The 25,859-nt window shown below is 38.7% G+C and overlaps 2 protein-coding genes across 4 annotated transcripts in view; both read right to left on the bottom strand.

The window, feature by feature from the left end:
* Positions 1-136: 136 nt before the first annotated feature.
* LOC137945145 (probable glycosyltransferase At3g07620) lies at positions 137-3,467 on the bottom strand. The gene is made up of 2 exons (XM_068790938.1): positions 2,446-3,467; positions 137-722 (listed from the first exon to the last, which is right to left on the bottom strand). Exons 1-2 carry the CDS (start codon positions 3,333-3,335, stop codon positions 137-139), a joined length of 1,476 nt encoding a protein of 491 aa, XP_068647039.1. The 5' UTR covers positions 3,336-3,467.
* Positions 3,468-5,019: 1,552 nt separating this feature from the next.
* Positions 5,020-25,859, bottom strand: part of LOC137943793 (histone-lysine N-methyltransferase TRX1-like) — a 29,716-nt gene continuing 8,876 nt past the window's right edge. The window contains exons 12-27 of one of the 3 annotated variants that reach the window (XM_068789233.1): positions 23,628-23,675; positions 23,410-23,524; positions 23,259-23,324; positions 23,104-23,165; positions 22,879-22,935; positions 21,792-21,860; positions 21,216-21,414; positions 20,515-20,799; positions 20,082-20,143; positions 19,928-20,005; positions 15,486-15,581; positions 7,030-7,133; positions 6,799-6,943; positions 5,498-5,610; positions 5,327-5,387; positions 5,020-5,248 (exon numbers count right to left, since the gene is read on the bottom strand). In XM_068789233.1, coding sequence (XP_068645334.1) covers positions 5,605-5,610; positions 6,799-6,943; positions 7,030-7,133; positions 15,486-15,581; positions 19,928-20,005; positions 20,082-20,143; positions 20,515-20,799; positions 21,216-21,414; positions 21,792-21,860; positions 22,879-22,935; positions 23,104-23,165; positions 23,259-23,324; positions 23,410-23,524; positions 23,628-23,675 — 1,392 coding nt within the window. In that variant the 3' untranslated portion in view covers positions 5,020-5,248; positions 5,327-5,387; positions 5,498-5,604. Of the gene's footprint in view, positions 5,249-5,326; positions 5,611-6,798; positions 6,944-7,029; positions 7,134-15,459; positions 15,582-19,927; positions 20,006-20,081; positions 20,144-20,514; positions 20,800-21,215; positions 21,415-21,791; positions 21,861-22,878; positions 22,936-23,103; positions 23,166-23,258; positions 23,325-23,409; positions 23,525-23,627; positions 23,676-25,859 lie in introns of those variants that run through there. The other 2 variants (XM_068789229.1, XM_068789238.1) reach the window with 2 other exon arrangements.

Genomic DNA, 25,859 nt, shown 5'->3' with positions numbered 1-25,859 from the left:
TTTATTCTCAAAAATAGTTAGTAAAAATGAGATAATGATCAAATTCTCTTTTTCAGTAACTTATTTACATAATAATAATAATCAAATTTTTATTTTATTTTATTTTCTTTGTTTTCCATGGGATTCCAAACCGACCCTAGGAATTTTCACACATTGACCTGATCTTCCGAGGGAAAAAAATACGAATTGCAGTCACCCAAAATCCCAAAAGAAATCCATGGAACAACAACAAAAACCTGAAGAAATAAAGGGAAACTCCTCTTCTGACCCATAATTGATAAGCAATCAAGTTAAAGGAATCATAGCCTCTGGGCTTCATATGCCACCGGAAATGTTCTCTAACTCTGCAAACATTCGAATACATACTCTGATACACCTCATTGGGTATCGACAACAGTATCTGCTTGAGTGAAGATACATCTTGGCTGCTGAGGATGACTGAGAACTTGGTCCAGTCCAACACATTGGCGAAGGGAAGCTCGTAATAGTTTGAAATTATAACAGGAACACAGCCGTAGTGTAAAGCATCCGAGATCCTTGCTGTGTTGACATCATATCCCTTGACATGAAGACAGAACTTGTTCCTCCTGAATCCTTCCTCGTAAGGGAAAGGTGGAGTCCTGGAGAAAATGTCCAAAGAGGTGTCGTTCTCCCACAAGGAAAAGAGCTCCTCCCGGATGTTGGAATTCTTTGCCCGTCCGGCGAAAAACACCAGTCTTACCCTGTCATTGATGAACCCATCGTATCAATATTATTCATCTAGATAAACAAATATGCACCCACAAGAATTCATTCGTTTTTACATGTATTCCCTCGACAACAAAGATGTGAAGTTCGAAAATGCTAACTGCAAGTGTGGAGTTTTATAAATACAATGTGGCATCCAATGTGGGTAGCCATGTCACATAAAATGTTTTCCCTTGCTGGTTCTTGCCCGTTCCCTCTTCACCATGGCCTGCAGGCAGAGAGATAGATGGGAACCTTCCCCTTCCCTGCCTGCAGAAGCCTACGAGACAGGTGCCTTCCAATCACTCTACAACACAAGAAAGACATCGAGTGCCTCCCACCCACCCATATGGACACAGTTTCCATTTGTCCTTGGCCTGGACCTGCCCTGCCCACCCCTAACTAACGTGGCATTTTATCCTTTCGTATAGATTCCATCTCAGAACCACACAGATGCCACACCAGGTTCACTCCTGTAACGCATTGTAGTTAACAAAAATTTTGTTAAAAAGTTTGGCAAAGTTTGAACTCCACTGGCTTCTGTGAGATTGGTACCATCTGGCAGAAAACAGCACATTTTGAACACAAGCAGACGGAGCGATCAGCTGTTTTTAAAATTTTGGGGTCTGAATTGCACATATTTTGGAACAATGGCAAACATCAGCAATCTACATGCTTTTGGTGCAATCTTTGCAGCAATTTCACAAAGTTTTCCCGGGGATTCTTCATCAGGTGTCTTCTCAGAAAGACGACCATCCTCCAACTGGGACAATTGCAAGAGATCCTCACAAGTCCATTTTTAAAATTGTCCCAGTAGAACTCAGACACTTGCAAGAGAAGCTGGGGTTTGACGTCAGTTTTAGTATTTTGGCAGCTACACAAAAATGCCCAAAGGACGAGGAGAAAAGAACTGGAAGATCTTCATCAAAGATCACAGTCAGTTCCATGAACATGCATGCTTAGTATGATAAGTTTTTAATGGAATTTTATTATTTTCTTGGGTAATCATTTGTAATTAAGGGGTTAAAGGGGTGGTCATGCAATTTATAAAATCATATTATGGTCGTTATTTGGTGCAGGATGCAGAGGTATATTTCATATTATGTTGCAAAAATATTTTAGGAGATAAGCAGAGTAGATTCTGTGTTATGCTCTAGGAATATTTGGATAGTTTCATAAATTTCTCTTTTGTTTCCATCGTTTCTTTGTTTCTTGGCTAAGCATTGTCTTTCTCTCATCCAACTTTTCTCTCTTTCGTTCTCCTTGATGCCAAGTTACCTACCTTTTGGCTCTGGAACTAAAGCTTCCAAACCCAAGTTTGTACATAGAACTACAAAGCAGGCCATGTTAAGTGCAACAGAATATTTTATTTGATTAAGAATGTAACACAAAACCAAAAAGCTAAGCTTGTCAAAGGTCTCTAAATCCAAATTGTGTATTTGTGTTCTATACTTTCAGCTTCAAGGAACTGCTCTTGAATAAGCTATATATCAAATCTGTAAACAAATTAAACCTGCATTTTAACGTAAGAAATATTGCACTGTTGCAGCTTGCAGAATTACTAGATGACAGTGTGTATCCTAGGATTATGCTTATTCCAGGATAGATATTCGTTTCGATTATTCACATACGAAAACCTTTTTTTTTTCTTTTTCTTTTTTTCTGAACGATGTTCTTATGGAAGAATAAACAATAAAAATAACTGAGATTCTTTCTCACCTTGTTTCAGGAAGAACCAGTTGTTTCTCCGGCTGACGAGGCCATACCTGGGGCAGACCGACATCCTTGTGCGCAATGAACAATCTCTGGAAATAACTGGATGAGCAAGTCACCTGGACGGCATTAGTCTGAAGTTCATGATGCTTTTCGGCGGCGTCTCGACCAACAGAATGGCAGTAAACATAAAAATGGTCAGACCCCTTTGATGCATTCCAGAATTTGAACTCTCTGCTGATGTTAGAGGTATACTGGGCGATGAAATCAGCAATCGATGACTCATAATGCACGCGAGGATCATTCCGCAGAGCATTTATGGAAAATGGCATGTAAAAGAAATGGGCCTCTTCCGGGTCGGAGGTGAGGAAAGAACTCCGTAGAAGATTGATCTTGAACATGTGTTCGCTATAATAATTTCCAAGCTTCGGATCCAGAGGATTGCGGTGGGGAAGGAAAATTCTCGCGAAGGGAGAGGACTCATAAGAAACGTCTGGGTATACAAAAATTTTCATGGTTTTCAACATTTCTTCGAAGTCCAGACTAAAAAGTTCCCAATTATGGTAGGGATGTTCGAGCTTCGCAGTCATGGTTGATGCCAACTCCGGATTCTGCGTCAGCATTTCCCGGAACTGGGAAGAATTACTTGCAGCAGACAAATGAGACAAGTGCGGCGGTGGAAAGGAACTCGGAACAGCGTCAATGGGTTGGTGACGGGAGATAACTTTAGGGATCATGGGCGGTTCCTCAGAGAATCCATGTTTTGCGAACCCTGCACGGACATATATGAACCAAGAAAGTACTGCTGCAATGGCCACCAGCAACAGCAGCAAGCGCTGCGGCTGACGAACACCAGGAGCTGCTTTGGGTTGTCTCTTGACGGCGGAAATAGCCATTGCTTTTGCTCAGACTCAATGCCTCTTCTGTCAAACCAAAAACTGCTAATATGTAGCATTAACACCACCAGGCTGAAGATCAACGGATGATTTTTGGTCTGATACAGTATCAATTCCCCTTCTAAAATTCAAAAAAGTACTCAACTGCGAAGCAACTGGATAGAACAGTATAACTTATCTAAAAGTAAAACTGCGCCTGCCTTTTCTCGATTTTCCATCCTTGAGGGTAAAATGGCCGGCAAAATTAGACATCCAGGATGTACATTTTTTATTTTTTATGAAAGGTGACTTGGGAACTAGTCTTTGTCTGCTTGGAAACTAGTCTTTGTCTGCTCTTTTTTTTTTATAGCTTGATAGTATGAAATTTTTTTATAGTCTGCAACTGAGAATTTTCATAACTTCATCTCTCCCTTCTGCTGATCTTTCCGAAGCCTGTTTGGATTTTGGATTGACTTTGAATTTTGACAGGTATTAGTATTTTACAGAACTCCTTTTCAAGGCAAAAACTTGAGGTCTTTCTAATAAATTACATCCAAGGTTATAAAATATAACTGGTCACCAACCTCAAATTGAACCTAAGTTAAATTTTTAGTGAACCCACAATGATATCCCTCAGTCTATAAAGGGCAGAGAACTCCCCCCCCCCCCCTTCTCTACCTTTCTGTCTTTCTGCAAAGGTGGCATGGTTCTCCTACCCTCCTTGTGGTGGGAGGGGGCTACCACCCATCTCTTCCCCCCCTTTTTGGTGCAGTTAGGAGAGGATTGCCTTCTCCATTAGTTTGAAAGAGAAAAAGAGGTGACTTGCCCCCTCTCATGTGACAAATGACAAATGACTAGTCAAGTCAAGTAGTGCATCAATTAAACCAACAAATTCAACTTGGTAAACCAGGTTTTGACCCTTCTCCCAGTCTTCTATAGAAGAAGATGGCCTAGTCTGAAATAGTAAAAAATAATTTATAAAAAAAAGTGTTTTAAAAGTAGTGAGAGAAAATACATTCAGGGGTATTTTAGTTATTTTACCCTCCAATGGTATTTTGGTTATTTTCCACTTCAATGGTTAGTTTACTTTATATAATCTTGTTTTGCATGTTAAATTATATCAATGGTTAAATTTTCATGTACATAAGATATTAAAGTTTATTAAATGTATGAGGGTATTTTTATAATTTATAATTAAAAACACATATTTAAGAAGTCTGAGGATTCGTGCACAATTCCCAATGAAACTTTTCAGGCTCTTTAAAAAATTCTTCTTCTCCTTTCTCCTTTTTCTCTCAATTTTCTCTTCTTTCTTCACCCAAATCTAAACTTTTACTGGTAAAAAAATAGTTACCAGAGTTCCATGTTGGTCTTTATTTTCTAAAAGCCAATATTTTTATGACCACCAATTTGTCACCATATTCTTACACAACCGAACTTGAATCCTTGGAAATTCGAGTCAGAACACCCAAGTTAGATCCGGACTAGGATAGACTTGCCCAGAATAGAAGGAGCAAAGCTTGAACCCAACCCTCCCCATCTCAAAACCGAGTCAACCCAGCCGAGCCACAGCTCGACTCGCTAAGTCGTAAAAACATGGTGACAATAGCATTACCAATCACGAGATTTGTTTGGCATGATGATCAAAATTGGATTATGAGAAAGTATGTTTTTCCAGAATTTTTACTAGTAATGCTCATTAAAATTGTAGATAAAAAAAAAATGTTGCATTTCATATAAATCAAGAACTACAGTATACAATAGCTGGAGTTTCCAGTAACTCTACATATACTACAAGCAGATCAGTCCTTAATGTGCATCAAGAATCTCTCCAGTTCTGGAAACCAAGAAGCCAGAGAAGTAGGAAAAGACAATGGGATAGAGTTGACAATGGAATGGATGATGCATAAGATACTCAAGTGATACAGTCAAATCTGCAATACAAAGTGTCACAGTATTAATTCAGGATAGGCAAGCCTTTAACTTAAAAGTAGGAAGTGAAGCTAAACAACCTGCGGGAGGCACTCTTCTGTATTTACATGCTCCAATTTTGAGAACCAATCCTCTTACTCTCTGTAAACGATGTCAGTATAATATGAATAAAGAAGGAAATTTGAGAGAAGCCGAATCCCTCCAGTATTCAGTATCTTAATTTTAAGATCAATGTCCTTTGTGTATCTTACAGTTTCAAAAGCACTTTCACTTGCATGCCAGAGAAGATAGCAAGCAAATCAATAACTTGTTTGTGTTGACTTGATTACAAATCCTTAATGTAGTCAGCTTTTCTTATTCAAAACTGCAAGACAGAAGTAGAAGTAAATACAAAGTAAACCAAATAATGACACAAGATTCAAACTTTGAGAGTTTGATCCATCAGAGATCCTAAAATCACTGAACCTACAATGTACAATTCCTGCCCAACTGAGCATGCAAAGTCTTTACTTATTTGGTAACTAAAGGTGCAACGCAATCTGATAGGAAGTAGCTACAATCACACCAACTTCATAGCTTTGAGATTAGGAGGAAAGAAAAAGAAGAGTCCAAGGGTACCAAGTCCTCCCAGTGGGTGTTTCATACTGGCAAAGGGTAGCAACTTATACTTGAGTGGACTCGAAAAGCTTGTTTTTTGTATAGAAATGCTCAAGGGGAACAATGTCAATTCATGTTTCGGATTTCTCAGTAAAACTGATCACAATCTATATGATAATATGGCCTGCTGAGTAAATTTTAATGCAGAAGATGTAGCTACTAGAAACTATTTGATTCTCCGATTGCTGCTTGAGACTTAGGATCCTATCTTCTGTGAAGCTGACTTCTGAGGTTCTTCTCCTTTGCATAGGTTAGTAAGTAACAGGCCCCAGAAAGAGTTTGACAGATTGCAGGCTTATTAATTGAGAATAGGACTCCAAACAGTGGCTAGTAATTTTAGTATGGAACTGACCAAATTTATCATACCCAAATTTCATTTCTGTTCTACTCTTATTCCCCATTTATCTGCTCCATGTTTCATGTCCATTTGCATTTCTGTTCTATTACGCCTGGATTGAAACAAGGGTTCAGTAGATAAGAATCTTGCATCGTCTACAGATTTTTAGGATTTCTAACATTAGCTTGTAATTGTGAGATGACTGACCAATTTATCAGTATGCTATTTGATCTAGTCCTAAATGATTGGCACTGCAACACTCTGAAAAGTTTTGTGCATATTATCAAAAAATTCCAATGTACCTCAGTTTTTTCCCAAATTAAGCTGGATGACCACAAAAAAAAAAAAAATCCTTCACTTATCTTGAAAGAAGCTTTTGCATTGAAACTTCAGTTTACATCCACTAAGAAAGTTCATAATTTACTTTCTCAAAAAAAGAAACTTCATAATTTACTTTCTAAAAAAAAAGAAAGTTCATAATTTACTTTCTCAAAAAAAGAAAGTTCATAATTTAAACGGCAAGCATAATGTCATGTATAAAGATTAAAATCTACTAACAATATACTCTCCAGTGCACTCAATGAGCTCAGAGCGAGGTACACGTAATGGAGCTACTTGTTCCTCTGCTTCAATATCATTGACAACTCCACGGCATCTAGGGAAGCCACAATAACAAGCAAGTTTTTCTTCAATTGCGAAAAACCTGAGGGTGAAGTACAGAACAAAATCAATAATTGCAAGAGAGAGGACCAGAATAGTAAGGCACAGGTTAAAAAGGAAGATTGGAACCTGTAATCATATGTCAATTCTTCCCACTGGTTAATATCTCTTTTTGCAAATATAATTATATGCTCATCCCCATGCACAGTTATCATTCTTGAGTAGCAATTAGGCTGCATGGGAAATAGAATTAGAATGCAGAGAAATCAAAAGCCGAAGAGAGTTTGCACTAAGGGTATCTCATACATACAGCATTTAGGTATGCTCAAAAGTGCGATTCTAAAAGTGTCAGCCGTGTATAATAGAGATAGGAATCAACAAATATTGTCACATAACTAGCTCAAAATGGGAAACGAGCATGAACTGCTGAAATATTGAAAAGGTGAAGTTTCTTAAAACACCTTTTCATGGGCAACAAGGAAAGTAAGTTTTTTCTTCTTTTAGTCTCTAGCCTATTTTTTTAAGATCACGCACTTCTCTTTGTTTCTTTCCTCTTTGGTGATGATCTATATTTCCTTCCCTTTTAATAAAAGTTCATTGTTTATGAGAAAGAGAGAAAGAGGAAAGAAAGAAGGATACTGCAAAAAACAACTGCAAGTTGATAATACTACAGGATATTATTGTATCAAGGAACACTAAATTTTACTAACCACCACTCACCTTCAACATATGCAGCTGCAGATCCAAAGCAAGAGACACTAACAATCTTATTCATAATTTGGCAGTTAAAAGATAAAAAAAAAAAAATTATATTGAATACAAAACCTAGTAAAGCACTTTATCTGGCAGTAGCCATCTAACATGCCCAAGTGAGAAGTTAGAATAGCTCTTAGTGTTTGGTTTGTGGTTGCAGGACGCTCCTTTGGACATTAGCAAATCAAGAAACTCTTCGAGGATCATCATTTTTTGAAGATGTAATTTCTATGAATTGAGTTTCCGGGAAAGTAGTTTCTTATACAATCTTGTTTCCTAAAGAGAGAGAGAGAGAGAGAGAGAGAGAGAGAGAGAGAGAGAGAGAGAGAGAGGAATGTGGAGAGGCTGCTTCTGTCCACCTCTTCCTTCTTGCTTAGATCATTGTTTTCCAACAGCTTTGGTTTGACATGCTGTGAATTCCTTTAGCCAGTATTTGTAGGCAATTTGTGTTTGTGTGCCTGATTTTGTCTTCATCTAAAGCACAACTCATGTTTATCTTGACTGCTGAGCATTAATCTGTTATGTTGTATGGCAGTAAGTTTGACATCCAGCTCACTGTAGTCACTGGCTTTACTGTATACTGGTAAAAAGACAGCCATTATAGCTGCAACAGTTGGATGCCCCCTCTCTTCTGTGGCCTGTAGCAAAATGACATTTGTACAAATTCCAGAGAACTGATGTCATTCCTTTAATCTAGTTACGGTGCCACTTTGAATGATACTGTCTTGGAAGTGTATGTCTTATGTGTGAAATAGAGCCAGTTGGGTTTGGCCAAGGCCTGTTGACGGAGATGGCTTACCTGTTGTGAAGTGCTATATTTAAAGCTTGAAAGAGGAGGCTGTTCAAAAGTTTTCATCCTCTTCACATCATGGACAAGAAAATTCCTCTAGTTCTTGATTTTCAGCAGACAATGATGTCAACACATTCGTTTGCCTTCTAGTACATAACAATAGAGGAACACTAATAGTACTCTTGAGAGAAGAAAAAGCTATGCTGAACTCTTATTTGAGGTCTGTTTGTTGAGGCTACCCAACAAGTTTTGACTCTGTGGACTCTTTTGAATTCACTCTTCTATCATTCCATCTTGACTCTGAAGAGGATTCTTTATTGTCCGATGAGATCAATTCTTATGTTTAGTTTAGAACTCTTTGTTTACTATTTGGAATTTTTAGTTATGTTGTATGGTTTGAACTAGTGTAAAAAATATTTTCTCCCTTGCATTGGGATGTCATTGTGTCAATCTCATAGTCCTTGGGTTAGTCTTCGTATTGTGGACTATATGGGGTGATTTCACCCTTGGTGACATATTGCTGCACTTACAAGGGTAGTTTTCTACCACTCCTAAGTGGGTCTACGACTAACTCCCTTAAAAGCGGGTGGTCTCCTACTAGGGCCACTAAAAGTGGGAAGGATTTCTACTATAGCCCTTAAAAAATAGGTGGTTTTCTGTTGTCATTAGATATTTTAATCTACTGACCTAATTATGTCACCCATATATTTCTACTTTTTCCTTGTGTTTTACCATCCATCAGGGTAGAGAATTTTTTTTCTTTCTTGTTCTTCTATTCCATATGTTATGTCTGATTGAACATCTTGAGGTGGTGTGCTATTTAGGGGGAGAATAAAATAAAAGTTGAATGCTCTCAATGTCGTTCAAGTTGGGGTTCACTGGCATATATTCTCCATAGCAGAGGCTACACAGCCCCCGATTGTACGTGTCCCCTTTGTGGTACGAGCAATGAGACAATCCAACATGTTTTATTACATTGTTATTTCTCTTGGCAAGTCTAAATGAAGATCTTCCAGAAGATTGGACTTCAAATGGGGCTACATCAGGACCTCTTTGGAACCTACGAGATGGTTATGGGGATCCGCCTTCCTAGGTTGGGCAAGCTAATTCTCTTGGCATGCATTGAGCATGTCCCATGGTGCCTATGGCTCAAGCGCAATAACCGGAGATTCAACTCCAAGGCTAGCACCCCTGAAAACACGGTTTCTCATGCAGTGGACCTTATCTCGAGTTGGTTACATACCAGGAAGGAGTTTGCCTCTCTATCAGGTATTTCCCTTCGGGAAAATCGGGGCTTGATCGTGCTTATGGCGGGCCCGTGCAAAACCAAGATTATGGCCACCTGGGATCATCCCCCTTATTACTACATCAAACTCAAATTTGATGGTAATGCTTTAGGTTGTCCTGGGCCGGCTGGAGCTGGTGGTGTTTTCAGAGACAGCAATGGAAACCCTATTCTATCTTATGCAGGGCTGGTGGGTATTGCTGATTCAAATACTAGTGAGTGCTCTTCTATTCGGCCTTCAAATCTTCAAAGAGCGTCTCCTTGGCAAGCTGTTTATTGAAGGAGATTCTAAAATTGTCATCAACTGGTGCTCAAAAGATAGCTCCCCCCCCCCCCCCCCCCCCCCTTGTAATCTTCTCGATTGAGCTTTCTCTTAATTAAAATCAGCATCTTTTCAAAAAACTATCCTACAAGTACTCAAGAGTTAAAGCAACATAAAAGTTGAAGCCGCATAGCAATGACAAGCTATAGATTTTGAAGACTGATGAGATGTATTTTATATCTTCTTTCCTATGCTTACAAATGGGAACAGTGTGAAACTTATTTTATGACAATCTGAAGCTATAAGCTCCAACTTAAGGGTGAGTATTAGAAGATGTAATTTTTATTTACTTAGGATTTTAAGAAAGTTTTTAATCTTATTTCTCAGAGTGTAAGGGGAGCAAGGACATTATAGTAATTTTTTAGGGTAACTGTCACAAATAAGACAAAGGGGTGAACCCTAACCTGTTAGGGTAAACGTCACAAATAAGAGAAAGGGGTCAACCCTAACCCTCACCTCCTCAATACTATTTAACATGAAGCAAATTCTCTCTCTAACGTTCTCTCTTCTCTCTCTTCTACTCACGTTCATGAAATTTTGACAATAGTCATTGTTAAAGTTGAGTCCAAGTCCATCTATAAATGGCTAGCGAAAGTTAAGAGATCTTTTCCCAACTAATAATCATATGAATTTTCCTGATATTAACTCATGTAGGATAATTCCCATTAACACTAGCTCTCATGTTTGGGCCTACTCAAATAAACAACAAGCTTGAAATGTGAACTGGAAAAACATATGCTTGAGAAGGAAAAGAGAGAGGAAAAGAAAAAAATAGAGAAGAAGAGGGAGAGAACAATGCGAGAGCAGCACTGTTGGAGGCAAAAAATCGTGCCTCGCTACTATTTTATTCACTTAAGTGATAACATAAGCAAGATTACAATAATACCCCTTATAACCTCAACTCACATAACTTAATAATTACAATTCAGAGTTTAACCAAATTTGAACCACAAAGTTCCTAACATGACACACAGCCTATAGCTAACTCCAGATGTATATTCTAGTAAGGAGAAATGACCAAAAAACCCTTGTATAGATATTAACATACAACACAATAGAGGTACAAACTAGGCCAACAAGGCATATGTTCTGCTATGATACTGTTGGGTCGAGCTCAGTTCCATGCCCAAAATGACTAGCCACTCAGAGGCCTGTAGCTCAACTTCATAACCTAATCATTTTTCTTAACATTTCTCAATGTGGGATTTTTTTTTTCTCACTCAACACTCTCCCTCACGCCTAGGCTTACACATAGCAGGCCTGCAACGTGTCCATGTCATACAAGCAACCTGACTCTCACCTCATGGAACTCATACAACACAAATAACTTGGGGTGCACACATCAGACCTCAGCACACACAACCTATTCTGATACCATTGTTGGGTTGAGCCTAATTCCATCCCAAAATGAATAGCCACTTAGGAAGCCTATACTTTAACCTTATAACCTAATCATTTTTCTCAACACATGTCAATTGTTTGGGATTTTTTTCCCACTCAACAGACACCATGTTAAAATTTGGTCCAGGTCCATCCAAAGATAACTAGCCAAAATTAGGAAACCTTTTTCCCAACTCATAACCCTATGATTTTTCCTGAAATTCACCATGTTCAATAATTCCCACTAATTATGATGAACCACAAACTTAGGGAAACAGTCCAAAACTCCACAGCAAGTTGCATTTGAAGTTGGCAGGCTCTTCTTTTTTAGAGAGAGAGAAGTGAAATTTTATTAAACCCAAGCAAATTACAACACAAGAGGGAAGAACCTGAGACAACAAGATGTTGAAGGGCAACCCACTCTCTAGCAAGAGAGCCAGCCAAAGAATTCGCTGATCGAGACACATGAAGCCAAAATACATCAAAATGAGAAGACATATCAAGAATCTCATGAAACATCTGCCAATGACGTCAAGGAGATTTAGATGGGGCAAAGCACCATAAGATAACGACTTTTGAGTCCACTTCTATCCAAAGTTGTTGCTGAGAGTGACTCCCAAGGTGCCCAATGAAAGTGATAAGTGCCTACTTGAGTGTCACAAGCTCTGCAGCGGAGGAGCTAGCACAACCAATAGGACCTGAATAGGAGGTAAGAATCAACCCTTCATGATCTCTGAACTCCACCAATTCTGACTGGCACATTGGCAACCAAGAGCACTGCCATCAAAGTTTAACTTAATGGCCCCAGCAGAGAGACGAGACCGCTCTATCATGACAGTGAGCTAGGGAACGGACATCTGAGCAAGGAGCTTCCAATTGTCCCGAAGAGAGGAGGTAAAAAAACACTTAAAATCTTCTACAGGTCCCCAGCCAACTAGTAATGGAGCCAGTAATTCTATGAATGATCTCTTCCTTTAAGCTACTTTTGCTGCTGAAATACCTATTGTTATGCTCAAGCCAAAGCTCTCAAGTGATATGAGTTAATATTGCCAAAGGAAAGCTTTGCCAAGTTTTGGGAGGTTGGTTCCCTTCTAGATGAGTGAGACTATTGAGAACACAAGTTAAGATCCCAATTCTCCTAAAAACATGAGGCCAAATTCGCCAGGCGAACTAGCAATGTAGAAAAATGTTACTAATATTTTCCTCCATATCCCCACAAAAGTTCACAAAGGACATTAGGGACCAAATAGCCTCTCCTCCTAGAGTTATTAGCAGTAAGAATCTTGCCCATCAATGCACACCAAGGAAACATCGAACCTTAAGGGTGTCTGGAAAGCTTCCAACTGATAGCAACAGCATGGGAGGAGTTCGCCTGTCTTCTTTCAGCATAAAGTAGGCCAAGGAAACAGAGAATACAGCACTGTGATCAGAGGTCCAGATGAGTTCATCATTGGAGCTATCCCTCATCCAAATACTGCTTGGGGAGGGGAGAAGGCAGCAAGCTTCCTCGTCTTCATCATCTTTCAAGCCTCTTCAAAATTGAAGGTCCGAATGTTGTGCATTCCTGGCCCCACGTCTGATATTGGACACTGAAACAAATTGGCCCCTCACAAGATTGAATAGGAGAGGGTACGAGTCCATAAGGGTCAGATTGTCAATCCATCTATCCTTCCAAAATGAGATGCTCTAGCCATTGCCAGTATAGAAGCCAACACCAGCAGAAAAAGCTAGCTGTAACGGAATGAGGGATCTCCATGAGGCCAAGAGGTGCCCGCGGGAACCACTGGTGAACCACCATCAAGTCTGCCAATTAAAATTACAATTAGGAGGCGGGTTTCTAGTGACCAAGAGTAAGCTGAAAAGTAGACACAAGACTACTACATGTAACGCAGAGGCGGTGTTGTCTAACATTTATCCACCACCCTTGACCAAAAAGAACTCTTCCATACAAAAATCTTATTTTCTTAAAGGATCACTCAAGTTGTAGCCACTTGATTGGTAAATTATTACCATATTGAGAGCCTGGCTTGGGAGTTCTTCAAAGGATCTATAAATGCATCTTCCTTAAACATTAGATCAATATGAGGTTCTAATAGTTCCCCATCCCCATCTCTAGTTAGATGTATAGGCTAACCAAGCCTTTTTGGTGGAAGGTCGATCAATCTCTTAGAGGAGACATAACCAGCTGACTCTATCAGCATCATGCAGCAATTAGAACCACAAGATGCTCTCTATGTGGGAGAAACTATCAGTGTCATGAGTATAACTTCATCAAGCCCCATATTTAGCACTTGCTTCACACTGTGAAGAGTGAATTTTTCCAAACATTAGTTATCCATTTTATCCAACAAGAAGAATCTATTTTAAAACTTAAATTAAAACTATTTAAACTACCACTACCCAACTCCCTAGACTGAATTCCCCCTCTTCAATTCGTTTGAGTCGATTCCTCATAAGCAATCCTTCAATTATCCTCTTTCTTTTATGTAAATAGAAAATTTTATTGATAGAAAGAGGATACAAACAAAGAGGTGTCCTTTCAACCCGGAGGAATTGAAGGGCAGTAACCTGTTTAGCCAAAGAGTTAAAGAATTAGCGGACCTGAGCACATGAGCCCACATACATTGAAGAAGCATTACAATGTCCATAATCTGGTAGAATATGTGAAAATGTCTCCATGGTGGCGCAACGTTGGAGGAGCACTATCAGATGATCACCTGGGAGTCTCCTTCAATGAGGAGAGGCCCACTTAACCGATCCCGGAAGATAATGAGTCCCTGCAGTAGGGCCATAAGCTCAGCCTCAGTGGAATCAGCCACGCATCCCACGTAGGAAATGAGAGTAGTCCCACGAGAGTCACGAAACACCCCATCAAAACCTACCCGGACAGCTCCTAGCACTACCGTCAAAGTTGATTTTGATGTAGCCAAGGGGAGGGGAGTCCAGGCAATGTTGGTGGGAAGCCGAGGGGGATCAGATAAATTTGCAAGTATGTGCCAATTGTGCCGAAGCGAGGTTCCCATGAAATTGGAGGACTCTTTTCTGGTGTGCAACCGGGTGGATATCTAGCCAACAATAATGTTGTTGAATTCCTCTGGGGAATTAGATTTAAGGTTAAATCACCTATTATTGCGCTCCTTCCAAAGAGCCCAAGGTATGTGACCAATGCGCTCCTTCAATTATCCTCTTAAAACTTCATTGTTACCTTTGGCTGAAGTCGAGCTAACTATGAGCTTCGTGCCTGACCAAAGCACTACATCAATTCTTCAAATCCTAACCTTGGATTTTAGATAGTTCCCAGATGCACATCTTGTCCAATGTCATCCCAATGTCTTAATTCTGACATTAACCATCATGCAAACTAGAATCTATGTTTGCTGCAGAAATTCTAAACAAGAGCAGTAGAAGCTTGCAGATTTTCCTTTCTGAAGTTTGCAGATCAGCAACATCTTGCAGATGATTTAACTAAGGCTCAGGTTTTTTTATCTAATCTTGTAATTGAGAATTCACTTTTCCTCGGGCCTTGAGGAGTTTCTCTTCCCTTTCCTATTTTTCTTAATATACCATTTCAAGAAATAATAATAATAAAATATCCAAGCAAGTTGTTGTCCCCCAAAAAAGAAAAAAGAAAAAAATCCATCGAAGTTTCAATAGGCATATGAAAAGTGAGTATTCACCAAGCATTCACTCTCAGTCAACTAAACATACATAAAAATCAAAATAAGACACTCAACTCACTGACTCAAATAAAAAAATGTGCAAAAATCTAAAATCACTCAAAGTTTGCACATCCATACAGTATCGAAAGGAAGAACAAAAAAGTACACTTAAATAGTGTTCCAATGAGCTGATATGATTTAACAAGTGGATCCTGTGTTGGCAGTTGTGTACTGTCGTATGAATAACATTTTTTTTTTTAAATGATCACATGAATAACATCAAAATCATCAAAAAAAGTTTATGTAAAAAGTCACAGGTAGAAGGAAAAAAAGTGCAAAACAAAAGCAAACAGATAAAGCAAGACCATACAGGTAACCGGGTTACGCATAGCTTACTTCACAAGAATGGTTGATCAAATGAGCAATACTGCCAGCCCTAGTGGCATCAATCACTCTCTCTTCATCAATTCTGAACATGTAAGTTCCAGCACCCTGCACAAGAGAAATATGATAGCAATTAAGTCAACACTCCAAAATGCATTTCCATTCATCACTAAGAATAGGCAACACCAACAAAAGAATAAAAGGGATGGAAATTTTCTCTGGAAAATTTATCATATAAAACTGTAAAAAACATGTGGCAAACAAGTCTGAAACATAAAAACATTTTAATTGAGCATCAATTTTATTAAAAAAAATTCAAAAGGCAATTTCAATTAAAGGCCAAAAGATCACCAAGCAAACAGAAAAGTTTAAAGACAATGAGAGGTTAGTGATGAACCCCTTCCTTAGAAAGACAATCAGCCATACAATTAGCAGACCAATTACCATGCAACCACTTACCACAAGATGAGGCAAATCATAAATCACATAAAAGATGTTGCAGTGCCCCCAAGGAGGCACCACTAAATTCCCACACCAACTTATAACAGCTTTAGAATCAACTTCAACCACTAGAGGGTCAGTAAAGTGAAAGTGGTAGATGTGCAGACCATGAAACATAGCATGAATCTTGAGTGGTCTAAAAGACCAGCATAAGAGAAAGCAACAGGTCCAACAGACCAACAGAAGACACCACCATAACCTGCTTCCTGAGACCAACCATAAAAAAACTACTTAGTAGGCTCATGATCAGGAAGTACAAGATTGCTTGTGCGCAGAGAAGTTGGCAACTAAAAACTCCTATTGCTTGTAATCATTCCTAAGATTATACCCACAAGATCTCCTGCTGACAGATGTCTTCATTCTATCACTGTGGAGGATTGGCCCTTCGGGGGGAGTGTACGGTTTAGCATATGAGAGTATGTGTGTGTGCAATCAACAGTCAAAGAAACAAAAGACCAAAAAAGCCATCTATCTCTCTCTAGCCAAACCCTCCAAGGGACATAAGCAAGAAAAGCCTTCCCCAACAATCTACCATAATGTGGCTAAAAGATGATGGAAAACAAATCTTGAGACCTTCTTGATAAAAAAATTAGACCAGACTTGATGAGAGAGATTGCAATAAATCAGAATATACTCAGTAGTCTCGACTGTTACAATCCTTCATCAGGCAGCACTCCAAACAAAGAATAGAACCTTTGGATGGCCCTTGAGCCCTCCCCTAGTATTCTTCTCTGGCCTTTGGCTTGAATATAATTCATCTTTCTCAAATAAAAATTATAGTAATAAATAAACAAATAATGATATTCAGAGCTAGAAGAAGGTTGTAATCCAATTTAACAGCATACAAGCCCAAGTGAAAGGGGGCCTGAACAACTCTATGAATTCCATGGACACCAAAGTAATGACTCTCCAAAGCTGATAACAGATTGCAAAAGTGATATCATTTAGATTCCTCCCGAATAGAAGATTATGGCCAACCACTGGCCCATCAGATTCTACAAAGATCAGCAACAAGAACATCAGGCATATATGTGATAGAAAAATAACTCAGGATGCACCCAGCACAGAAGCCCTTACCACACCAAGTAATCAGTCTAAAAGTGTATTAATGAACCATCTCCTATATGAAACCAAGATCCACTCTTGAAATTTGGGAGAAATTTAATAATTTTGCATCAAATAGGAGACATTCTCCTAATATGAAATTCAACTAACCACAACATAGTTTCTTGTAAACCTAGACACCATTAAATGCTGCCAAAGAGCATTTGATGAATTTCCATACTCGATTCATAAAGAGAGCAATAGTCACTGCCAGAATCTTCTTTTTTTGAGTGGGAATAGTCCCACATTGATAAGAGTTCAGAAGTGTTATCAAGTTATAATGTTCAGCAATAGGTCTCCTAAGTGGCTAGTCATTTTGAGACAGAGTTGAGCTCAATCCAACAATAGTGACAGAGCATAATTTCTGCTTGGCCCCAGGTCCAATTTGTGCTTTGTTGTAAGTTTGTACCCACATCTCCAGCCCATTATATGTAAGCCTGAATGTGAGAGAAAGTATTGAATGGGAATAGTCCCAAATTGATAAGAGTTAAAAAGTGATATTGGGTTATGATGTTGAGCAATAGGCCTTCTAAGTGGCAAGTCATTTTGAGATGAAATCAGGCTCAATCCAACAATGGTATTAGACCAAGTTCTCTTAAGTGGGCTTCCACCCAAACTGTCCACATGTAGGAGCCACAAAAGAGGACCTAAATGTGAGAGGCAATGTTAAAGAATAGTCTCACATGCATTACGCTGAATTTTGATGGTAGTGCTATTGAATGTCTTGAGCCGACTGGAGTAGGTGGTGTGTTCAGAGGTCACAATGGAGACCCTATTCTTTCTTATACTAGTCCAGTTGGCATTGCCGATTCTAATACTGTTGAAGTTAGTGCTCTGTTGTTCGGCCTCCAAATCTTCAGGGATCGTCTCCATGGCAAGCTAATCATTGAAGGCGACTCGAAGACGGTTATTAGTTGGTGTTCCAAAGACGGCTTCCCCCCTTGGCGCCACTGGCCCATCACTGATAGTATTGCTGACATTGTATCTTCTACTCATTGTAATTGGTATCTCCTTCCTAGATCAACCAACTCTTTGGCTGATAAATTGGCAAAATTCGGAACTTCCCAGCAATCTCTCATTGTTTGGGAAGGCTTCCCTCCTTTGTAAATTGTTTTTTTGAAATTTTGTCTTAATAAAAATCAGCATCATTTAAAAAAAAAAAAATCTCACATGGAATAGTGAATACAAAGATCTTAGCTTATTTGTTAGGAAAGAGGCTTTTTAACTTTGCTAGTCATTTTGGGATAGGATTTGGACCCCAAACATTTGCCCAACTTGCAAGATGAAAGTTATCTTCCAAAGTAAGAAGTGCCTTTCAAGTTTTCCAAATCGACCCACCACACCAATTGAGCAATATAGGAAAGAGAGAGAATATGGTAGGAGGTCAGCAATAAGAACATTAAGAGAGTCAATCCTCCTCCTTTTGAGAGAAGCCTGCCCTTCCATTATGATAGAAGTCTCTTAATTTTTTTCAATACTTGGTTATCAAAGGTTTTTATTAGCCCGTCTGAAAAAAAGGGAAGCCAATGTATATCGATGGCAAAGATGACAACTTACAACTAAGGGCAGAAACAATTTATGCAATGGCTGTGGGGTCAACACGCAATCCATAAATAGTTGTCCCAGACCAATTGACTCTTCGGCAAAAAAAATCTCATAAAAAGTAAGTAAAGCTTTTGGGTTCTTTTTTATCAGGTTGGCGCACACACACACACAAAAAAACAAAAAAAAAATAAAAAATCATATCGTCAACAAATTGAAATAAAGGGATGTCATATCTTGTTTTTGGGAGATCGAATTTAACCAACCAGCACCTTTAGCAGCACTGACAAGGGATGATAGGCTTTTCCAACCATGTTAAAAACCAAAGGAGAGAGACAGTCACCTGGACAAAGATCCCTAGATCCCTTGAAGTACCCATAGGATTTGCCAATGATGAGCACTGAAAAGGACGAGCGGAGACACAACTCCTTTCCAAACCTTCAATCTTCCACCAAAAACCATTCTATCAAGGAGATAATCAAAGAAATGCTGACAAATCCAATCAAACGCCTTCTCCATATTGAGTTTAAGTACCAACAAAGGTCTTATTCTCACTGAAAATAGTCTGGGATTTCAAGCATACCTATACCCAAGGATGCTTCCTGCCTTAATATATGCACTTTGACCAGCATGTACAATCAAAACATAGGAAGAACAACCCTCAAATCTCTGAGCAAGAACAAGAGCTAGAGGCAGGGTTGATTGTCCAAAAATAACCAGAGGCCTCTGGCAGAGTTCTTGGGGAAAAAGAGTAATAATATTGAAAAGATTGTCATCCATCATGTTGTTGTACATGTTAGGAAGCCTTTGAAATCCATTTCTAATACAGTGAAGTTTAAAAATTCTTCAGCAAGACAACAAAAAAATAGGCAGATGTATTGAGGTCTTCAACAAGGAATGGAAGGAATTGTCCAGCAACTTTCTCATTGAGGTCTTCAACAAGGAAAGGAAGGAATTGTCCAGCAACTTTCTCATGCGGTAGAAGGGAGGATAATGACTGGGTTCATAATGAGGGCCCATCAAGCAACTTCTCGGAAAGCTTAAGCTAAGACTTAAAAAATGTTTTAGAATTCTAACATAGAAATTATGCAATTTAACTTTTTGATACAGGCAAATCAAGCTCTGCATATGTCAAGTTTGAAAGGCAGAATGCAAAAATAAAAATAAGATGGCTCAGCAACATATGCTAATTTTATGCACCTTGTCAAGATCACATGCATAGGGGGTAATCAGACACTTCAACAAAGTAAAACACCATCATCCAACTGTCTTTTTGTAAAAATAGAAATGTAAGAAGAAGAGCTTACCACCAACGAATTGTAAATAAAATGTTCCCTTAGGTCAGCCACTGGTGGTCTAACAAGCTCTCCAATATACTCGATGACCTACAAAGGAAGTACTTACGTGTGTATAAAGTAAAATGCAAGGCCAGACATATGCACTATATTCAAATAAAAGTACCATGTCTCCAGCTTTATGTGTTTGCTTTGCAAAGATTCCAAATCCATGAATGCCCGATTTTCCTATATAAGAAGAAGAAAAAAGTAAAGAAGGCCAACAAAATGTAAGTAGATGACATGTTCTTTCAGTTGGTTGTAGCAGGAGTAAAAGCAAGAGTGTAGATTAACTGTCTCAGTAAAACAGTAACATAAACACCAAGGACTGAGTATTGCACAAATGGAAGTATTTTAGTAAGAAATGACTGTTGTTGTAAGTTGAAAAACATTACGTAGTTCTTCTATCAAACTTTAAGCTGAACCCTAAAAATAATTGACATGAAGCATTTTAAATGTTGAATATCAAATATTTATAGACTTCAACTGCATTTGTCAAGGGAAGAGATGCTAACCAAAAGTAAGTTCAAAACAAACAAAAGAGAGACAAAAAAGCTAACCAAAAGCAAGCCTCTTCCGGAAGGTTTCCTTCATATGCTTGTATTTATCAGCCACAGAAAGAATATTCTCCACAGTCTCAGGGTGAGAACTTCTCATTTTGTGTTTGCTTAAGGAAAAACTTGTGAGCACAAGTTCATCGCTAGATGGTAGAACTCGGAGGGACTTATTTTGACGGTAGCCAGAAACCAAATATGGCCTATCTTCAATGAATAAACGTTTCACAGAAGCAGCAGCAAGGGCTTCAGGCTCTTTGCGCCCCCTTCTTCCCAAGAAATTGTAAGGCTCTGCTCAAAAACCCAAAGTAGAAAGTAGAACAGAGAACATGAATTTTATAAATTACATAGAATTACACAATAACAGGTTTGAAACATAGAAAATTATGAAATAAACCAGGTGACTTTCAAGGCCCAGTCTCAAATTTACCTGACCATTTGCATGCCAAAAATCATTGTGACAATAAGAATCAAAGCCAATGTGGATTAAGAAATCAAATAAAAAGCAGACAGATGATTTTCTTTTAGGTCTTTCAGAAAAATATTTTGGCATGAAGCAAGTCTAGGTAATTTTGAGGGCTGAACCAGGCCAGCACATTCTGTTGGCAATCATATGTCTCCCAATTCAGTGATGCAATATAAAAAGTCAAAGGACAGAGAGGAGCTAGTGTTAATAGGTCAGAAAGTCATATTAGAAGGCTTCTAACCTGTTCGAGCACAGCCAGATGGGTTAGATGGAGGCATGTAGCTAGAGCAATTTCTAGCGGCTAGCACCTTTCCTTCCACACCGCTTAGGCGTTCATTAGATGGTTGTCTATGCTTTTTACAGAAGGAAAGTAAGCGAATACATTGCTGATCCTCATCTTCATCCATTGACGTGAGTTGAAGTTTGTCCTCATCCTCAAGCTAAACATGGAACAAAAATCTTCAGATCAGAAAATGATAATAACGATTCTTGTAATAATAAGAAACAATAACAATACTATGAGAATAAGAACTACTAACAAGAATAATACAAGAATAACACACAATTATTTGTGTTGAAGCACAAGAATAATACAAGATTATTCAGTCTAAACACAAAAGGCCAAACAAAGAACAGGACAAGATATTACTATTTTTGGGTACTTAACAAGAGGAGCAAAACAATCCTAATTTAAAAATAATAATAATAATAATAATAATAATAATAATAATAATAATAATAATATCATTTATCGTCAAGAAAGAAAAGAAAGAAAGAAAAAGCTATGAGGCAAAATAAAGAAGAATAAAGAAGGTACCTCAACACAAAGACCAGCAGCACGAGCACACAGTGGATGGTATGCTACACGACAAGTACTCTTTGAACACTATAAGATATTTCAGTTAGTTACAAAAACTTAAATGGAAATAGAAATGAAAACCACCAAATGTTGTATATTGATGGCTCAGACACCATGTATCTTTTGTAAGGCACAAATACAACGTGTACAATGTCCTTATCTTATATCATTCACAGGAAGGAAAAAAATAATGATATATAACAAGACACAATGTATTAAAAACAATAGACCCAGCTTCCAAAAATTTGCCCATTGAAGCATCAGATGCAAAAAATAGACAAAACCCTGACAAACAGAAGTAGCTTCATGAAACAGAACATTTCAAAATCCAATTACCCCTATCTCAATCAGCCTCTACTTTGTAACCTTTGGATTGATTTTACTGTCATTTGTCTTTCTGAAATTCTACATTTGCCTGTGTCCTAATCAAGATTATCATCCTAAATAGCTCTCCAAATGGTCAAAAATTTCAATCAAAAAAAAAAAAAAAAAAAGGAAAACATTTCGAAGCATAAGATTGTCTGTCATCACACATGAGCATGCCTTGACCAGGTGGGGCCGATCTACCAAATAGCTTACGGTTATGTATCAAATGCCTCTAAGAGCAGCACAAGTAGAAGAGAAATGCATAATAGCTAAACTTTTTTCATAAAACAAACCTTTTCCAGTGTCTTCTATACTCTATTTGATCAAAGTAAGGCTTTGCCTCGGAAATTTTACACTATTCATTTCGATCAAAATTTACCAAGAGGACAGCTTATCAATCCAGAGAGGGATTTCCATATTTATGCAAGTTGCAAAAGAGACTAATCATTATCTACATATCTCTATCCATGGCATTCAACCTCTCAAAAGCTCATTGCTATTTCGAATTTAATCATAAATATAACAACAATTACACAGCAAGACCATACAAGTATGATTTTAGCCATGGTGGTAACAAACAAAGTGCTAAACTTACAAATATAAAAGTAAATGGAATATTCTTATGGAAGAGAGAAAAATGAAACCATGCTAACTACTAAAAGAAAAACCAAGCATTCACCTGGATGCACGCTCCATAAGAAACACCACAAATACTACATAAAAGCTTCCAACGGTCCTGAAGAGATTATTAACATAAGATGTAGTTAAATACTCACCTTGATCAAAGTTTTTACATCACTTTATGAATGGTTTCATTAAATATTTAAGACACACGAAATGCAAAACATAAAAATATTTTCAAAAGAAAAGAATCCAATTGAAAAAAAAATAGAGGAAAAGACACCTTATTAATTCTTTCAAGCCCATCAATAGGCTCCATTTTCTTGACATCTAGAAGGCAAGTTTCTGCGGAAGAAATCAGGAAAGGGAACATCTCAAAAATATATAAGAAGATGAGTGCTTGTGATGAACAAAAGTCATCATTATATAAGTACAAACCAGGAATCCACATGGCACAAGTTAGATGAGCCCAACGACCATCAGTTGTAGGCTTCATAGCACCCCCTGAAAGAATATCAATCCAAACCCGTTAGGGTATCTTTATCTAAACCTCCACATCAGCAGAGATCTTTTTGAGGTAGGCAACTACCAGTAACAGGACAAAGGCAGCAAGGAGGAGGGCACCTAGGTGCCTCATCCCGACATAAGTTGCATAACCAGAGAATTGCATCCTTTGGTTCTTCACCATAACATCTAGCATGCACCTGAGAAGACATCAGTAGTTTACAAGTAAGAGATAGAGAGAGAGAGAGAGGGGTGGGGGGATACATGGTAGATAGAACATATCTAGAAATAACGTAGTCTTACCATCATTCGACATTTGTCACATTGCAGGAACAAATTGTTGGCATATTCCTAACAACGCAAACATATCCAATAACAACTAATTAGTAAAAGTGTATGTAAGAAAATGCAATCATTTAAAAGGGAGAAAGAAAGAGAGAGTAGAGAATCTATGCACAAAAAATTGTTCAACTCATATAAGAGAGCAAGAACAAATTTTGGCGGGTAAATTGGGAACTTTCCAGCAATCTCTCATAGTTTTGGAAGCCCCCCCTCCCTCTTCATAATTTGCTCTCTTGAACTTTTGACTTAATAAAATTCAGCATCATTTCAAAAAAAAAAAAAAAAAAAAAAAGAGCAAGAACAAAATTTTGTGGGTGCTCAATATCCACATGGTTGCACAATGATGGATAACTGATTCTTGACAAGAACAGGCCAGTTGCTGTTCTTACTTTCACATTACATAAGGTCAAGCTCTCAAGAAAGGACATGATTCTAGGAAAGAACAGTCAGATAGTTACTTATCTGTGCACGTGTAAACGGTGGAGAATTTAAAGCACTATTAAGAGAGTAAGACATGACAGAAGAGCTTCAACACCACCTTATATTTTTTTTAGTGAAGGCTTCTATAAAAATCAGAGATGTTGAAATCAAAACTCAAGTCCACACAGCACAAATCTTGGAGGAATGGAATCCAGTTTCCTTTGTGCCTGTAGTTTTTACTTGTGTTATAGTCTCTTTCAAAAAGGGATCGTAAATAACCAACGGAAGTAGATTCCTCCAAAATATCCCAATTTAGATAATGTGACAAAGCCTCATCTATACTAGTCAAATGTTCATCAAACTGAAGAAAGGACAGCATTCCCTGGTCTTCTGTCAGACAGAAAACAATACTACTAAGAAAGCAATATATCACCAAGCAGTCAAAATTAATTTCCCTCTTTCCCACATGATCTGCAAACCTTTCGCATGAATAAAATATCCCAATGAGAACATTTGGTTTCCAACTACACAAATGAAGTTACAACAGTATTTGCCATGGCCACTCATGAGATGATGGATCATCTTCACCGCTCTGGCAGGCCCTGTTTTGCTCTGAAATTGGATCTGGAGACAGCTTATGACAGGATCTGCTGGTCTCTCCTTGGTGACCTTATGGGCAAGATGGGTTTTGGACCCAATTGTTGGTATTGGATATATATCTGCATATCATCTGCTACCTACTCAATCATCCTTAATGGTGTTGTTCTGGGCTATTTCAAAGGGTCGAAGGGTATTCGCCAAGGGGATCCTCTCTCCCCCTGTTATTCAACCTGATGGCAGAATATCTCTCTAATTTGGTTCGCTCGGCTAGGATGGCTTCAACCGGTATCCCCTCAGGCCGAATTTGACACACCCTTATTGTAATTTGTTGATGACACCATTCTATTTGGAATGGGTACCCTGAGCAAGGTTCAGTGCCTTAAATCCCTTCTTGGTCTCTTTGAATTGACGTTGGGATAGAAAGTTAGCTGGGGCAAAACATCTCTAATTAGATTCAATATTCCTGATGACACTCTCAATGCCATGAACGAGTTGTTGGGTTGCCAGATCGGTTCTCTTCCCACCACTCACCTTGGGCTTCCCTTCTTCACCGGTCGGCCTCTCAAACAGCTTTGGAATCCTGTCACCCAAAAATTGGAGCGTCGATTGGCTACTTGGCATCGGCGGCTTCTCTCATTGGCTGGGGACTAACCCTCCTTCGGGCAGCTATTATTGGTATCCCAACTATTTTCCTCCCTTTCCTCCGCTGCCCTGTGAAGGTCTGCAACCAAATTGATCAGATTCGGAAGAGATTCCTTTGGCATGGATCCAGCGATGCTTTCAAGTACCATTTGGTTAGTTGGACTGAGGTCTGTCACCCCAAGAGCTATGGGGAATGCCAACTCCACTGCTGCCTGAACTTCTCGCTTTACACCGTGGCCTGCCATATTTTGTGACCATCTTCAAGGCCTGCTTGTTGTTGAATGTGACTCCCGCATGGTTATCCAATGGTGCTCTTCCACTGCAATTCTCCCTTGGCGGCACTGGCCAGTTTATCATCATATTGCTGACCTCGTCTCCAACCTCACTTGTAGCTGGTCCCATGTTCCCCATTCAGCCAATTCTTTGGCTGACGGTTTTGCTAAGCTCGAGTCTTCCCTCCAATCTCTAGTTGTAACGGGAGGTCCCCTTTAATGTTTCTTTGTATTTTCTCTTGGTTTGCTTTTAATATAT

Source organism: Aristolochia californica, unplaced genomic scaffold, assembly GCF_029961685.1.
Source record: "Aristolochia californica isolate CCGP_79_NKW_82.1479 unplaced genomic scaffold, dmAriCali1.0.hap1 SCAF_1, whole genome shotgun sequence".
NCBI classification, from domain to species: domain Eukaryota; kingdom Viridiplantae; phylum Streptophyta; class Magnoliopsida; order Piperales; family Aristolochiaceae; genus Aristolochia; species Aristolochia californica.
This window is presented reverse-complemented; position numbering and strand designations above follow the sequence as displayed.

Bases quoted from the DNA above. Each gene is read 5' to 3' on its own strand.
- LOC137945145 (XM_068790938.1), bottom strand. From the start codon at position 3,335: ATGGCTATTTCCGCCGTCAAGAGACAACCCAAAGCAGCTCCTGGTGTT. The intron at 723-2,445 runs GTGAGAAAGAAT...CATCAATGACAG, and splicing joins CTGGTTCTTCCTGAAACAAG to GGTAAGACTGGTGTTTTTCG.